This window comes from Pseudorca crassidens, chromosome 20 (genome assembly GCF_039906515.1).
Source record: "Pseudorca crassidens isolate mPseCra1 chromosome 20, mPseCra1.hap1, whole genome shotgun sequence".
In the NCBI taxonomy this organism is placed as follows: Eukaryota; Metazoa; Chordata; class Mammalia; order Artiodactyla; family Delphinidae; genus Pseudorca; species Pseudorca crassidens.
Window position 1 is genome coordinate 2,582,321 of NC_090315.1, and position 15,434 is coordinate 2,597,754.

At 42.8% G+C, this 15,434-nt stretch overlaps 1 protein-coding gene and 1 pseudogene across 1 annotated transcript in view; both read left to right on the forward strand.

The window, feature by feature from the left end:
- Nucleotides 1-1,647: 1,647 nt before the first annotated feature.
- LOC137215624 (zinc finger protein 256-like) overlaps nt 1,648-15,434 on the forward strand; it is a 42,660-nt gene continuing 28,873 nt past the window's right edge. Inside the window, exon 1 of the mRNA XM_067721099.1 lies at nt 1,648-2,165. Within this exon, the coding sequence (XP_067577200.1) occupies nt 1,845-2,165 (321 nt within the window). The 5' untranslated portion in view covers nt 1,648-1,844. The remainder of the gene's footprint in view (nt 2,166-15,434) is intronic.
- On the forward strand, nt 7,211-15,400 carry LOC137215650 (zinc finger protein 256-like; annotated as a pseudogene).

Below are 15,434 nucleotides of genomic sequence, written 5' to 3' on the forward strand. Positions count from 1 at the left end.
CTTCCCGGACCAGGGCTCGAACCCGTGTCCCCTGCATTGGTAGGTGGATTCTTAACCACCACACCACGAGGGGAGTCTGGCTGTCCTGTTTTAAAAAACTGATTCAAAAATTCATTAACTTCTCCCACCTCCACAACCACGACAATGGCCCACACCGACAGCACTCACCCCAATGTCTTGGAGGTGAAACCAACTGGAACCCTGGATGTGGGATTTCCACCAGGCAGACTTCTGGGGGCAGTACCCATCCAGCACAGTTGCAGGGATAGGACCACTACTCCAGTGGGTCTGGAAGGCGCAGCATTGAGCCAAAGATTATTTATGAGCCATAAGATCTCATGATGTTTGCTTTGCTAGGTTTGGGGCTTGTTTAGGACCCCTCACACCTTTATTTCCCATTCCCCCCATTTGTAATGGAAATTTCTATCCTATGCCTGTCCCACTATTACATTTTGGAAGCATGGAACTTTTGGTTTCACAGCTGGAGAGCAGTTTTGCCTCAGGGTTGATTGTACTTTGAGTCTCATTCATATCTGACTTAGATGATATGTAGATGAGTCTTTGAACTTTCTAATATCACACTAAAACTTACTATAAAGTTACACACTTTTTCTTTCATGTTTCCTTTCTGTGTTCATTGAAGAGTTTAAGCTGCATGAAAATAGAGGTTTTCGTCTGTCATGGTTCTCATGCACCTGAAACAGTGCCTGACACTGAGTATTTTGTTCAATGAAAATTTATGAGAACCGTGAATAAACATGACACCTGATATTCTTGTTAACTTTTACTAGTCTGACTACTCTTAACGTCCACTCCAATTCTTTCTCCAAGCTGGTATTAATATTTTCAAGAATAAAAGCCCTACCAAAAGTTCTCTGAAGTATTAACTGTCTTCAACATCATCTGCTATTTCCCCAGAGCGATATCTGCCCCTGTCTTTGAATAACTACATAACTATTAATAACTTTCTGACACCTGCATTTCAAAACTGTTTTTCTGATATTATCTCATTTCCCCATGAAGAACTCTACCTGCAATCACTGGAAAATGATAATCACTTACCAGCAAGGACACGAGATCATAAGCTTAAGATACCCTCCTTTATATGAGTGTTCAGATACTCCCTTCCACACGTGCTGCGCCTCTGAAAGTTGCAGCTATTGGCACATACCAAAATGACATTAGTTAAGTTGCTCTCCGTTTGAGATAGATGTCTGTACACTAAAAGGAATTGAGTTTATATTAGGAAATGGAATAAGATATTATATGGATGAAAGTGTTTCTTAATGGGTAGGACACAATCACCGACTCTATAGGCAAGAGAGAAGCTTTGTGTGGAACCAGAGGTAAAACTTCTGCTTGTCCACCTAATTTAGAATATCCATCTTCTTTCTTCACAGTCATGGCCCTGTACGGACTGATTTCTCTTGCTCATAGCCTATCATAATACAACTCATAAAACTGACTATGGCTTCAGATACATTTGAAGAACAGTTATATAATGTGTCCAGCTACGCACTGAGTCATGTCTGAATGACTCTGTAATAATATGGCCATTTAGATCTGTACATCTGAGAGCATCTCAAATAATATTTTTACTTTCTAAGGGCTGAGTGAGCATCACGAAGTCTGAAATTTTGTCACTTTGCTGCACTTAACAAGGAACAGAGCCCCTCCCTTCCTCGAGGTAGGATGACTGCTTTCCAGCATCCCTCCCTGTGCCGCTTGGCAAAAGTTCTGGTTGGTCAGAAAGGAGAACCCCCTTTGCGGCGACTTGTAAAGCCCCGCGAACTACATTACCCGGAAGATCCTGCGCCGAGGTAAGCCAAGGACCACCAGGATAAATGCATTTCCGGGAGAATTCTTCACGTCAGGGCAGGACTTCCGGCCTCCTCTTTGTGGCGTCCATTTTAACTGCCCTGGGTCTGTTCTGGCTACGGGGCACCGGGGTGACGGGACTGAAAAAGCGCGAGAGGAGGCGCTGTCTGCGCGCCATAGAGGCGGGTCTGAGGTTCGGCGACACAGCCCGGACTGCCCCGCGTCAGGCCCGGGAGACGGACCGCTATCCCCGCGTCCCACCTCCTCTCTCGCCGCTCCCGGCCCCGCTCCGCCCACGGACTGCTATGGCGTCTGCGGCGGCGGCGGCACTGAGGGACCCGCCTCAGGTAGTTGCTCGGCCTCCGGGCCCTCACCGCCCTCACTCCACCAGACACTAAAGCCCCGAGTGCGGGGCGCCTACTCATGTCCCCGCAGCCCAGGCTGTGTCCAGGACTGTGAGGCGGTCCTGGGTGGGGCCCTGTTTCTGAGAGTGTGATGGCGCGTGGGAGAGGGTGGCAGGCGGAGGGACCGCCAGGTGCAAAGTCTTGGAGGTCGGGCTGAGGCGGGAGGATTCGGGAAACCTGGGATCCATCTGATGTCTGCAGGAAACAGAGTGAGCCGGAGTGGCACGTGGACCGGCAGAGAGGTTGTTCCTTATTCTGAGGGACCTGGAGGCCGTGGAAGTTAGTGGACAGAAGAGGGACCCATTATGTGTTAGGGGTTTTTATTATTATTATTTTTCTTTATTTTTTTGGCTACGGACATGCAGCCTCAGTGACCATGGCCCACGGGCCCAGCCGCTCCGCAACATGTGGGATCCTCCTGGACCGGGGCACGAACCCGTGTCCCATGATCGGCAGGCAGACTCAACCACTGCGCCACCAGGGAAGCCCCATGTGTTAGGGTTTTAAAAGTTATCAAAATGCTGCTCAGAGAGGGAACAGACTGGAATGTGGGTGACGAAGACATTGAGACAGAGAGAAGTAGAGCCTTTGTCCAAGGTCAGAGATCTGGTAAGAGGCAGCACTAAGATTGAAACACAGACGTTAGTAAGTTACCCGAGGTCCAGGTTCCAGGGTCGGGTGGGAATACAGGGGAGTCCTGCGCACATGGAGCCCAGCCGTGGTTGCCTTTCACTTCCCACGTGTTCTGAACGTTGAAAAAGCACTTAGGGATCCTACACAAGGCAAGAGAGGGTGTCCCAGTCCCTCACTGGTAATGACACCACCCATAGAGTGGCTGGGTATTGTGTCTTGAGAGTCTTCTCTTGATATATTCTCAGCTCTTAGCTGTGTGGGCCCTGAGGATATTCTCAAGCTGTGGGTCCTGTGTGCAGGACAAGGGTAAATACAGGTGTTCACTTTCCTGACAACCTGTATAAACAGTTGGAACCTGTATGGAACGTTATCCCAGGAACAGATACTAGCATGTGCAAGTGCTTGGAGGTGTGACTGAGTTGGGAACAGGGTACAGCAGGCCTTCATTCTTTCAGTTAGGAACAAAGAGCAGGGGACCTGGTAATCAGGCCTATGATGTGGCTGTCTGAGAAGTTGGGCATCATTTATGGAAGTAATGAGAGATTTGAATAAGAGGAAGTGTTGGTACTAACCAGGGTTCAGTAGGCTGCATTTGGCTGGAGAGACGAGAAAAGACTATGGAGTTAAGGAAGGAGGCAGTGAGCCCAGGAAGAGGTTACTCTTGTAATCCAGTTGAGTGTTGAAGGAACAGAACTGTGGCCATGAAGGTAGGAGACAAGTTTGGATTCTAAGTACATTTTTAAAAAAGAGCCAAGTAGATTTTTGGATGTTGTAGGTAAGGGAGAGGTTAGGGATGACTCCAGGGTTTTTGGCCCTAGGAGCTGAAGGAATGGATCCTTCATCAACTTGGATGTGACAGATGCAGTATGCTTATTTCCTTGTGCGTATCAGAAATTTTGTTTTGGTCTCTTTATGGGTCTGGGGTGTTTCAGAGTACAGTGAGTGGAGCCATCAATTGGGCAGCTGAACATGTATGTCTCAAATTTAGGGAAGGGCTCAGGATGAAGACTCTCAAGAGTGGTGGCTATTATAAGGACCAGAGCAGAGATGTGGATGACATTTCAAAAGTAGAATGCAGGTTAGAGTCGTAATGCTATTAGCGGGTCAGAAAGACTCGGGTGCATGCCCAGGAGTGGCACCTGGTTGAGGTTCCTGAGTATAACAAACAGGTGAGAGAGAGAATGGCTCTGGATGGTCTGGGAGAGAAGATGATCTGGCAGGTGGCCAACGCTTCCATGGGATGAATGGGTGCAAAATACGTGGTTTGGGAGGCAGAGAAATAATTGAGACAATTTGACACTGAGGACAGGGCTCCTGCTAATTCACTACTGTCCAGATTCTCCAGAATCGTGTAGTGAGCCTTGTTGGGGTCTAGAGTGTTTTAGTCTTGCTGGTGGATAAGATCCAGGGTAAATGGTCATTTGTGAAAGTCTTTATGCCTGGCAGGGAGATTGTAAGGGCTGGGGTTGTGAGGAAGTTTGAGTAGAGAGAGGAGAGTTGTGACTGTTGAGGGGACAGGCAATCAGACAGTGCATCACAGAAGTAGAAGAATGTCATGGGTGTCTGTAATTCACATGTGGTTCTGAGTGGCTAATATTGAAGCAAGGATCAGAAGCAGGTGGAGAGGCCTGCAAAGTTGCTTGTGGGACTTTCCCTGGTATTGGGATTCATCAGAGATCTCGGATGGTACTGAGTTGTGTTTGAGTGTCAAGGACTCTCTGGAAGCTATGGGCCACGTTAATGAGTGAGTAGAGGGAAATGCCTGTGTTGTAGAGCAGGGAGGTGGCAGAACTGGGAGTGCAACCCTGGGGAGTGATGATGTTAGAGAGTGAGAGTCTACAGAATGATGTGCTGATAGCCCCATGGCCCTGGTATTGGGGACTTAGTGGTGAAGCATGAGCCCAGGTTTGACTGTCTTGTATGTACAGTCTGAGAGACTTCAGGGGAATTGCTTGGCAGGAGCGATGGGGCTCTGCTAGCCAGGCCCAGAGCTTACATACCATCTATATGTCTCCCTGACTGTTATTGCTGAGGGCTGAATGCAGTGGTTCATGGGAACTGAGGAAAGAGTGAGCATCAGTAGCACCAGGTCCTGGTATCTCCTTTGAGGTGGGAAGCTTGGGAGGAGGATGATAGTGGGGTAGATGTATGAGGTGATGGACTGTGGGTTCTCAGAGTGTTCATTGTTTCATCTGTCCCCATGTTGACAGGATAGTATGACCTTTGAAGATATCGCCGTGTACTTCTCGTGGGAGGAATGGAGGCTCCTTGATGAGGTTCAGAGGCACTTGTACCACGATGTGATGCTGGAAAACTTTACATCATATCCTCACTGGGTAAAACTCTCACAGCCTTCCCAGTGACCTGGAGGGAGCTCTGTATTCTGGCTCACCCCCCTTTTCTCTGGGGGTGCTCTGTCCTTGTGACATGTGGACCTCGGGCACTGCTTGTTTCTCCAGCTTTCTGGGTAGTTGCTGTGGTCAGTATGGCTGGGTTGTTCGCTGTTCCTTCTTCTCTCCCCTGCAACCCCAATATTTGATGTACTGGATCCTCATGGGGAAGAATTTGAGGTCTGTAGTCCTGCAGTATATTTAATGATCTGTATCATCTTGTAACTGAAGATTTGTGCTTTTTGAGCAACACATTGCCATTTGTCCCATCCCACAGCCCCGGCCTTCTACTCTCTGTTTCTCTGAGTTCAACGTTTTTGTTTGTTTTAAATTCTACATGTAAGTGATATCATACATTATTTGGCATAATGTCCATCTGGTTCATCCATGTTGTCCCATATGGCAGGACTTCCTTTGTTTTTAAGGCTAAATAATATTCAAGGCATGCATGTGTGTGTGTGAGTATATCACACCTTGTTTATCCATCCCTACGTAGATGAACACTCAGGTTGTTTCCATATCTTGTGTATTATCCATAATGCTGCTGTGAATGTGACAGTGCAGGTTATCTTTTCCCCTTTGGATTTCATTTCTTTGGGCTATATTCCAAGCAATGGAACTGCTGGATCGTATGACACTTCTGTTTTGAATTTTTGAGGAACTTCCATACTGTTTATCCATAATGCCTGTACCAGTTTATCTTGCTACCAAGTGTACAAGGGTTCCCTTATCTGTATACCTTTGCCAACCCTTCACTCTTGTCTTTCTGTCTTCCTCCCTCCCTCCCTTCCCTTCCATTTTCTTTCTTTCTTTCTTCCTTCCTTCCTTCCTTCCTTCCTTCCTTCCTTCCTTCCTTCCTTCCTTCCTTTCTTTCTTTCTCTCTCTTTCTTTCTCTCTTTCTTTCTTTCTTCTCTTCCTTCCTCTCTCTCTCTCTTTATCTCTATTTTTCTTTCTTTCTTTCCTGGAGTATCGTTGCTTTACAGTATTTTGTTAGTTTGTACTGTACAGCAAAGTGCATCAGCTATACATATACATGTATCCCCTCTTTTTTGGATTTCCTTCTCATTTAGGTCACCATAGAGCATTGAGTAGCGTTACCTGTGCTATACAGTATGTTCTTATTCGTTACCTACTTTATACACAGTACCAATAGTGTATATATGTCAATCCCAATCTCCCATTTCATCCCACCCTCTTGACTTTTTGATGATAGCCATCCTAACAGTTATACAGTAATATCTCATTGTGGTTTGGATTTACATTTCCCTGATTATTAGTGAGGAAGATCAATTTTTCATATACTTGTTAGCCATTTGTATATCATCTTTGGAATAATGCCTAATCAGATCCTCTGCCCATATATTTTTTTTTTTTTTTGTAAAAACAGGTACAAAGTTTATTGCTAGAGACATAGCACAACAGCAAGTGGGAGAGCACACCAAGAAACAGTTTGCTTAGTTAAGACCCTCTGCCCATATTTTAATCAGATTATTCTGTTTCTGCTGATTTGTATGAGTACATTACATGTTTAAAATATTATCCCTTTATTAGGTACATGGCTTGCAAATATTTTCTCCCATTCTGTAGGTGGCATTATTATTTTTATTTATTTATTTATTTATTTGTGGTACGCAGGCTTCTCACTGTTGTGGCCTCTCCCATTGCAGAGCACAGGCTCCGGACGCACAGGCTTAGTGACCATGGCTCACGGGCCCAGCCGCTCCGCAGCATGTAGGATCTTCCCGGACCGGGGCACGAACCCGTGTCCCCTGCATCGGCAGGCGGACTCTCAACCACTGCGCCACCAGGGAAGCCCTATTATTTTTTTGATTCTTTTGCTATGGAGAAAAGCTTTTTCGGTTGATGCAGTTTCACTTGTTATTTTTTTTCCCTGTACTTTTCATGTTGTATTAAAAAAAAAAAGAGTCATTACCAAGACAACTGCCACGTAGCGTATTCTGTTTTTTTCCCCCAAGGAGTTTGACATTTTCATGTCTTCTGTTTAACTCTTCAATCTACTCTGAGTTAATTATTAGTAGTAATAGGGGTCCAGTTTCATTGTTTTGCATGTGAATATCCAGTTTTCCCAACACGTTTTATTGAAGAGAGTCTCCTTTCCCCATCCTGTGTTCTTTGCACCCTTGTCAAAGATTAGTTTACCATATATGTTTGGGACTTTTTCCTGGGTACTTTATCCTGTTCCATTCCTCTATGTGTCTGTTTTTATGACAGTACCATACTGTTTTGATTACTACAGCTTCACAATGTATTTCAAAATCGGGACATTTGATATCTTCAGCTCTGATCTTCTTGCTCAAGATTTCTTTGGCTCTTTGAGGTCATTTGTGGCTCCATATGAACTTTAGGATTCATGTTCTATTTCTGTGAAAAATTGCATTGTGATTTTGAAAGGAATTGCATTGAATCTGTATATCGCGTTGGGTAGTGTGGACATTGTAACATTATTAATTTTTCCTGTACAAGGACATTGGATATCTTTTCATTTATTTGTGTCACTTGCTTTTATCAGTGTCTTATAATTTTCAGGGTCCAGATCTTTTACTTCCTTGGTTATATTTATTCATATGTATTTTATTGGTTTTGATATTGTAAATGTGATTGCTTTCCTAGTTTCTTATTCCAATATTTCATTCTTAGTTTATAAAAATGCAACTGATTTTTGCATATTGATTTTGTATCCTGCAGTTTTACTGAATTTGTTTAATATTTGTAACAGTTTTAGAGGGGAGTCTTTAGGGTACTCTATATATAAGATCATGCCTTCTGCAGACACAGTTTTACTTCTTTTATGATTTTATTATTACTACTATTTTCTCTTGACCAAGTGTTCTGGGTAGGCCTTCCAGAACAGTACTGAATAGAAATGAGCATCTTTTTTTTTTTTTAAATAAATTTATTTATTTATTTTTGGCTGCATGGGGTCTTCGTTGCTGTGTGCGGGCTTTCTCTAGTTGTGGCTAGCAGGGTCTACTCTTCATTGTGGTCAGCGGGTTTCTCATTGCAGTGGCTTCTCTTGTTGTGGAGCATGGGCTCTAGGCGTATGGGCTTCTTCGTTGCAGTGTGTGGGTGCAGTTGTTAAGAATCCACCTGCCAGTGCAGGGGATATGGGTTTGAGCCCAGGTCTGGGAAGATCCCACATGCTGCAGAGCAACTAAGCCCGTGTGCCACAACTACTGAGCCCACATACCACAGCTACTGAAGCCTGTGTACCTAGAGACCGTGCTCCACAACAAGAGAAGCCACTGCAATGAGAAGCCTGCACGCTGCAATAAAGAGTAGCCTCTGCTCACCGGAACTAGAGAAAGCCCGCATGCAGCAATGAAGACCCAAGGAAGGGAGGGAGGGAGGAAGGAAGGAAGGATGGCAAACAATGGTTGTATTTCTCTGTGCTGTAAAATATATCCTTGTTGCTTAGCTTATTGGGAGATTTTTGATTAATGATTCAGTTTCCTTACTTGTTACTGACCTATTTAGATTTTTTTTCTTCATGATTTAGTGCTGCTAGGTTGTTTGTTTCAAAGAATTTCTTCTACTTTATCCAGTTTGTTGGCATTTAATTGTTCATTATAGTTTTCTATGATCTTTGTGTATCTATAATATCAGTTGTAATGTCTCCTCCATTTCTGATTTCATTTATTTGAGTCTCCTCTTTTCTAATTTAATGTAGCTGAAGGTTTGTCAATTTTGGTTCTTTTCAAAAACCAGCTCTCAGCTTTGTTAACATTCCTATTGTTTCTTCACTCTGTATTTTATTTCTGCTCTGACCTTTGTTATTTCCTTCCTTCTACATTTGAGCTTAGTTGTTTGTTTTCCTAGTTCCTTGTAGTGTAAAGTGAGTTTGTGTATTTTAGATTTTTCTTTTTCCTTATTATAGGCATTTATTGCTATCAGGTTTGCTTTTAGAAATTCTTTTGCTGCATCACATAAGTTTTGGCATGTTTTGATCCATTTTACTTTGTCTCAAGATAATTTTACTTTTCCTTCTGATTTTTTTCTTCAACACATTAATGGTTCAGGAATGTGGTGGGTTTTTTTTAATATTCATTTATTTATTTATTTGGTTGCATGGGGTCTTAGTTGCAGCATGTGTGCTCCTTAGTTGAGGCTTGCCAGCTCCTTAGTTGTGGCACATGGGCTCCTTAGTTGTGGCATATGAACTCTTAGTTGTGGCATGCATGTTGGATCTAGTTCCCTGACCAGGGATTGAACCCGTGCCCCATGCATTGGGGGCATGAAGTCTTATCCACTGCGCCACCAGGGAAGTCCCAGGAATGTGTTGTTTAATGTTCATATATGTTTGAACTTTCCCGCATTCACAAATATATTATGTTACTGATTTGTAGTTTCCAACCCTCATGGCTGGATAAGATTCTTGATATGATTTCAGTCTTCTTAAATGTGTTGACTTGTTTTGTGACTTAACATATGATCTTTCATAGAGAGTTCTGTGTCCACTTGAAAAGAATGTATTCTGCTGTAGTTGAATTGCATGTTCTGTGTATGTTTGTTAGGTTGAGGTGGTCTAAAGTTCCATTCAGTATTTGGTCAATGTTTGAGCTAAAATGTCATTAAATATTTCCTTATTGATTTTCTATTTGGTTAATCTACCCTTTCTCAAAAGATGTGTATTGGAGTCTGCTAATACTATTTCATTGCTTTCTTTTCTACTTTCCACTTTCTTAGTGTTTGCCTTATACATTTAAGTTCTCTGGTGTTAGATGCATATTACTTATAATATGTTCTGTTCTCTTGATGCGTCAACACCTTTATCATTATTTAATGACTTTTTTTGTCTCTTGTGGTAGGTTTTGAGTTGAAGTTTATTTTTCTTGTCTAAATGTAGACTATTTATAAGTATAAGCTACTGTTTTTTGGTTTCCATTTGTATGGAGTTTTTTTTCAATTCCTTCTCTTTTAGCCTATTTGTGTCCTTAAAGCTGATGTGAGTCTCTTGAAGGCTTTATCCTCAGTCACTGTGTGTCTTCTGAATGGAGAGAATTTTGTAAGGACTTTCTAATTGCCATATTGTTAATTTTTGTAGTTCCTTAGTTCCTTTTTTTCTTTTTCACTTTCTTCCTTTGTGATTTGATAGTTTTCGGTAGCAGTGTTCTTTGATTCCTTTCTCTTTCTCTTTTGTGTATCTACTGTAGGTTTTTGCTTTTGTGTTTACCATCAGGTTTGCATGAAACATAACAGTATTTTAAGCTGATAACAACTTAATGTCAGTTCTATACAGAAAGTCCCGTTCTAGAACCCTCCTACACTGTTGTTGGGAATGTAAGTTGGTGTAGCCACTGTGGAAAACAGTATGCAGGTTCCTCAGAAAACTAAAAGGATTACCATATGATCCAGCAATCCCTCTCCTGGGCATATATCCAGATAAAACTATAATTCAAAAAGATATATGCACCCAAATGTTCATAGCAGCACTATTCACAATAGCCAAGACATGGAAACAACCTAAATGCCCATCAATAGATGAATGGTTTAAAAAGATGTGGTATATATTGGGTTGGACAGAAAGTTCATTCAGGTTTTTCTGTAACATCTTATAGAAAAACCCAAACGAACTTTTTGGCCAACCCAGCATATACGATGGGATACTACTCAGCCATAAAGAAGGAAGTTTGACATTTGCAGCAACATAGATGGACCTAGAGGTTATCATATTAAGTGAAGTAAATCAGAAAGAGAAATACAAATACCATATGATGTCACTTATATGTGGAGTCTAATATATGACACAACTGAACCTATCTATGAAACAGCAACAGAATCACAGAGATAGAGAACAGACTGGTGGTTGCTAAGAGGGAGGGGGTTGGGAAAGGGATGGAGTGGGAGGTTGGGGTTAGCAGGTGTAAGCTGTTTTTTCCTTAAAATTTATTTATTTATTTGTTTATTTTGGCTCCGTTGGGTCTTAATGGCGACACACGGGATCTTTGTTGTGGCACACAGGCTTCTCTCTATTTGTGATTACGGGCTCCAGAGCATGCGGGCTGTACAATTGTGGCATGCGGACTACAGAGTGCATGGGCTCTATAGTTTGTGGCATGCAAGGTCTCTAGTTGAGCCACGCAATCTTAGTTGCCCTGTGGCATGTGGGATCTTAGTTCCCCAACCAGGGATAAAACCCACGTCCCCTGCATTGGAGGGTGGATTCTTAACCGCTGGACCACCAGGGAATTCCCAGGTGTAAGCTTTTAAATATAGAATGAATAAACAACAAAGTCTTACCATATAGTACAGAGAAGTATATTCAGTATCCTCTGATAAGCCATAAAGGAAAATAATATTTTAAAAAAGAATGTATATATATGTATAACTGAATCGCTTTGCTGTATAGCAATAATTAATACAACATTGTAAATCAACTATGCTTCAATAAAAATAAATAAATAAAAGGGGAAAAATCCCCTTTTAGTATCTCACCCCTTTTGCATTTACATTTTTTGTGTGTGTGTGTGGTACATGGGTCTCTCACTGTTGTAGCCTCTCCCGTTGCAGAGCACAGGCTCCGGACATGCAGGCCCAGCAGCCATGGCTCATAGGCCCAGCCGCTCCATGGCATGTGGGATCCTCCTGGACCAGGGCGCGAACCCATGTCCCCTGCATCGGCAGGTGGACTCTCAACCACTGTGCCATGAGGGAAGCCCTACATTTAAAAAAATTTTTTTTATTTTTGGCTGTGTTGGGTCTTCGTTGCTGCCCGTGAGCTTTTTTCTCCAGTTGCGGTGAGCGGGGGCTACTCTTTGTTGCAGTGTGCAGACTTCTCATTGCAGTGGCTTCTCTTGTTGCAGAACATGGGCTCTAGGCATGTGGGCTTCAGTAGTGGCACGCGGGCTCTAGAGCACAGGCTCAGTAGTTGTGGCACACGGGCTTAGTTGCTCCACAGCATGTGGGTTCTTCCCAGTCCAGGGCTCGAACCCATGTCCCCTGCATTGGCAGGTGGATTCTTAACCACTGCGCCACCAGGGAAGTCCCTGCATTTATGTTTTTGGTGTGACAGTATATATCTTTTTATACTTGTGGTTATTAAGAAATAATTGTGGCTGTAGTAATTTTTAATATTTTTGTCTTTTGTCATTTATACTGGTATTAAATGATTACCACACCACCATGTTACAGTGTTAGCATATTCTGAATTTGAGTATATACTTAACCTTTACCACTGTGCTTTATATTTTTGTGTATCTTCCTGTTACTGATTAGTGTTCTCTGTTCAGCTTGAAAAGCTCCGTTTAGCATTTCTGGTAAGGCAGGTTGAATGGTAATGAACTGTCTCAGCTTTTGTTTGTGCAGGAGAGTTTTTATCACTCCTTCATTTCTGAAGGACAGCTTTGCCAGATAAAGTATTTCTTAGTTGCCAGGATTTTTTTCTTCTGCATTCTGAATTTAATGTCCCACTCTCTCCTAGGTTGCATGGGTTCTGCTGAGAAATGTGCTTATAGCCTTACAGGGCTTCTCTTATATGTTATGGGATTTTTTTTTTTACTGCTTTCAAAATTCTCTTTGACTTTTCAAGCTTTCATTTCACTGTTATCTCAGTGAAGATCTTGTTGGATTGAATCTGGATGGGGACCTATGCACATAATGTACCTGCATGTCCACACCTCTCTCTTGATTTGGTTGATTGTTTCCACCATTTTTTATTTAAATAAGCTTTCTGCTCCTTTCTCTGTCACTTCTTGTGGCACTTCCACAATACGAATATTATTTCTCTTAATGGTATCCCATAATTTACATAGGCTTTCTTCAGTCTTTTTTCCCTCTGGCTGGATAATTTTAAATCACCTGATTCAAGGTCACAGACTTTTCTCCTGCTTGATCAAGTTTGCTGTTCTCTGTTGTATTTTTCATTTCATTCATTGTATTCTTCAGCTCCAAAATTTAATTCCTTTTCCTTTTTTTTTTCCTATCTCGGAACTTCTTGGGTTTTTTTGTTGTTGTTGTTATTTTTGGCTGCACTGTGTGGCATGTGGGATCTTAGTTCCTTGACCAGGGATGGAACCTGTACCCTGTGCAGTGGGAGTGTGAAGCCCTAACCACTGGACTGCCAAGGACCTCCCATTCTTGGAACCTGTTGATTTGTTTGTGTATTTTTTTCCTGCTTTCATTGAGTTTCTGTTTGTGTTCTCCTGGAGCTTCTTTAAAACATTTATTTTGAAATCTTTGTCCAGTTGTTTATAGATATGCATTTCCTTGGGTTCACTTGCTGGAAACTTATGCTCCTTTGGTGATGTCTTGTTTCCTTGATATTCCATGTTTCTTGGAGGCTTTTTTTCATGTTTCTGCATTTGATGGATCAGTCACATCATCCGGATTTTCAGACTTGTTTTGATAGGGAAAGACCTTAATTTAGGTTGGTTACAAGATCACTGGCTAGGTGGGGTGTGGCAGTTTGGGCTGTCAGAAGGGACCAGCCATGTAGTGGCTCTGCAGCTGTCAGCTGCGGTCAGGGACACCAAAAATTATAGAGATTCTCAATAGCCAGGTCTGCAAGGTGAACTCACATGTACCTTGCCCTGGTGAACCTGGAGGGTGTGACATCAGTACTGTGTTCAGATCATACCAGGAATGTTTCTCATTTAGCCAGTATGTTTTTGCCCACACCACAGCCCATGTGTACTTCCCTTCCCCACTGTTAAGCCTGTGCTGACTAGTCAGTTTTACTTCACTGTGATATCTACTCTGACTTCCAGCCCAGAGACAAGACCCATGTCTCTGGACTTCAAATCTCAGCCATTACTCTCATATCTCCTCCTCTCCTGCTCTGCAGCTTTGGTCCGCATGTGCTATGAGGTGTCCACACATCCTTAAATTGGCCTTGAACAACAGCTATTCTACTGCAGTTGGTTTCTGCTGGGTTTGGACATATGCTTCTACACAGTGTCACGTCACTAGCAGAATAGGTCCTGCAGGAATCCTCTGGCATATGAACAAATTCTAGAATATGCCTCTCTACTTGGTGCTGCACCCTATCCTAATGTCCTTCCCCTGGTGTAGTGTATCATTCTTTTGCCTTAGAGGCACATTCATGCCTAGTAGCCACTTCCCCAGTGGAATTACAAATCTCCTTTCTGGAAAAGCATCCTGTAGACCCCTTCCTAGACGTGACACATTACCTTTATGATGATGTTGCCCCCTCCCTATGAAGTCAACATGTTTATTTGCGTGTGTTTCACCATCATTTATTTGCATTCATGTTGCTGCTGTGGAGCAAAGGATGCAGAAGCACCCTTTCAACAAAGCATTTCTATAAGCATGTCACAGGCCAGGACTCCTAAGGCACCTTTGTTTTCCCAGAAGAACTACTCCAGTGAGACGTGTAGTCTGGTCTTGAGAAGTATTTTTCACTTGGCTGAGCGTGAAGAAACACAACACAGACAGAAAGTGTTCAGGTGTAGAATATGTATGAAACGGTTTCATTTTAGTGCAAACCTCCAAAAACACCAGAAGCAGCACATGGCAGAGAAATCCTTCAGTAATGCTGTAGTCAGGGCCTTGTTTGTGAAAAGCTGCAAATGCCATGTGGCAAGGAAGCTCTTTACCTGTGAGGAAGTAGGGAAAGACTTTCTGGCCACCTTGGGACATCTCCAGCAACAGATCACTCACACCAGGGAGAAGCCAAACAAGATTGCCCAGCCGTGAGACAACTTTACAAAGCAGAGAAAGTCATTACAGCTGGGGAGAATTCAAGAAAGCCTTCAGCCCGAAACATGCACTTGTTCAGAACCAGGTGTCCACCCTGGAAGACATTGTTTTGTGTGCAGTGAATGTGGGAAGACATTCAGGTACAAATCCTCATTTGTTGTGCACCAGAGAGTGCATACTGGAGAAAGGCTTCATGTGTGTCGTGAATGTGGAAAATCTTTCAGGCAAACCTCAACCCTCAATCTGCATCGAAGAATTCGTACTGTGGCAAGGCAGTACAAGTGCAGCAAATGTGGGAAATCCTTTAACCAAAACTTTGTCCTTAGTTATCCCTGGAGAAGTCACATTGGAGAAAATTGTTACTTGTGCAGTGAATGTGCACAGTCTTTGAGCCGCAGATCCATCATAGTTCGAGAACGGACATTTCACACTGGAGAAAGGCGTTATGAGTATACTCAATGTGGGATATCTTTTAGATGAAAATTTTACCTAATTGTACACTGGAGAGTTCACA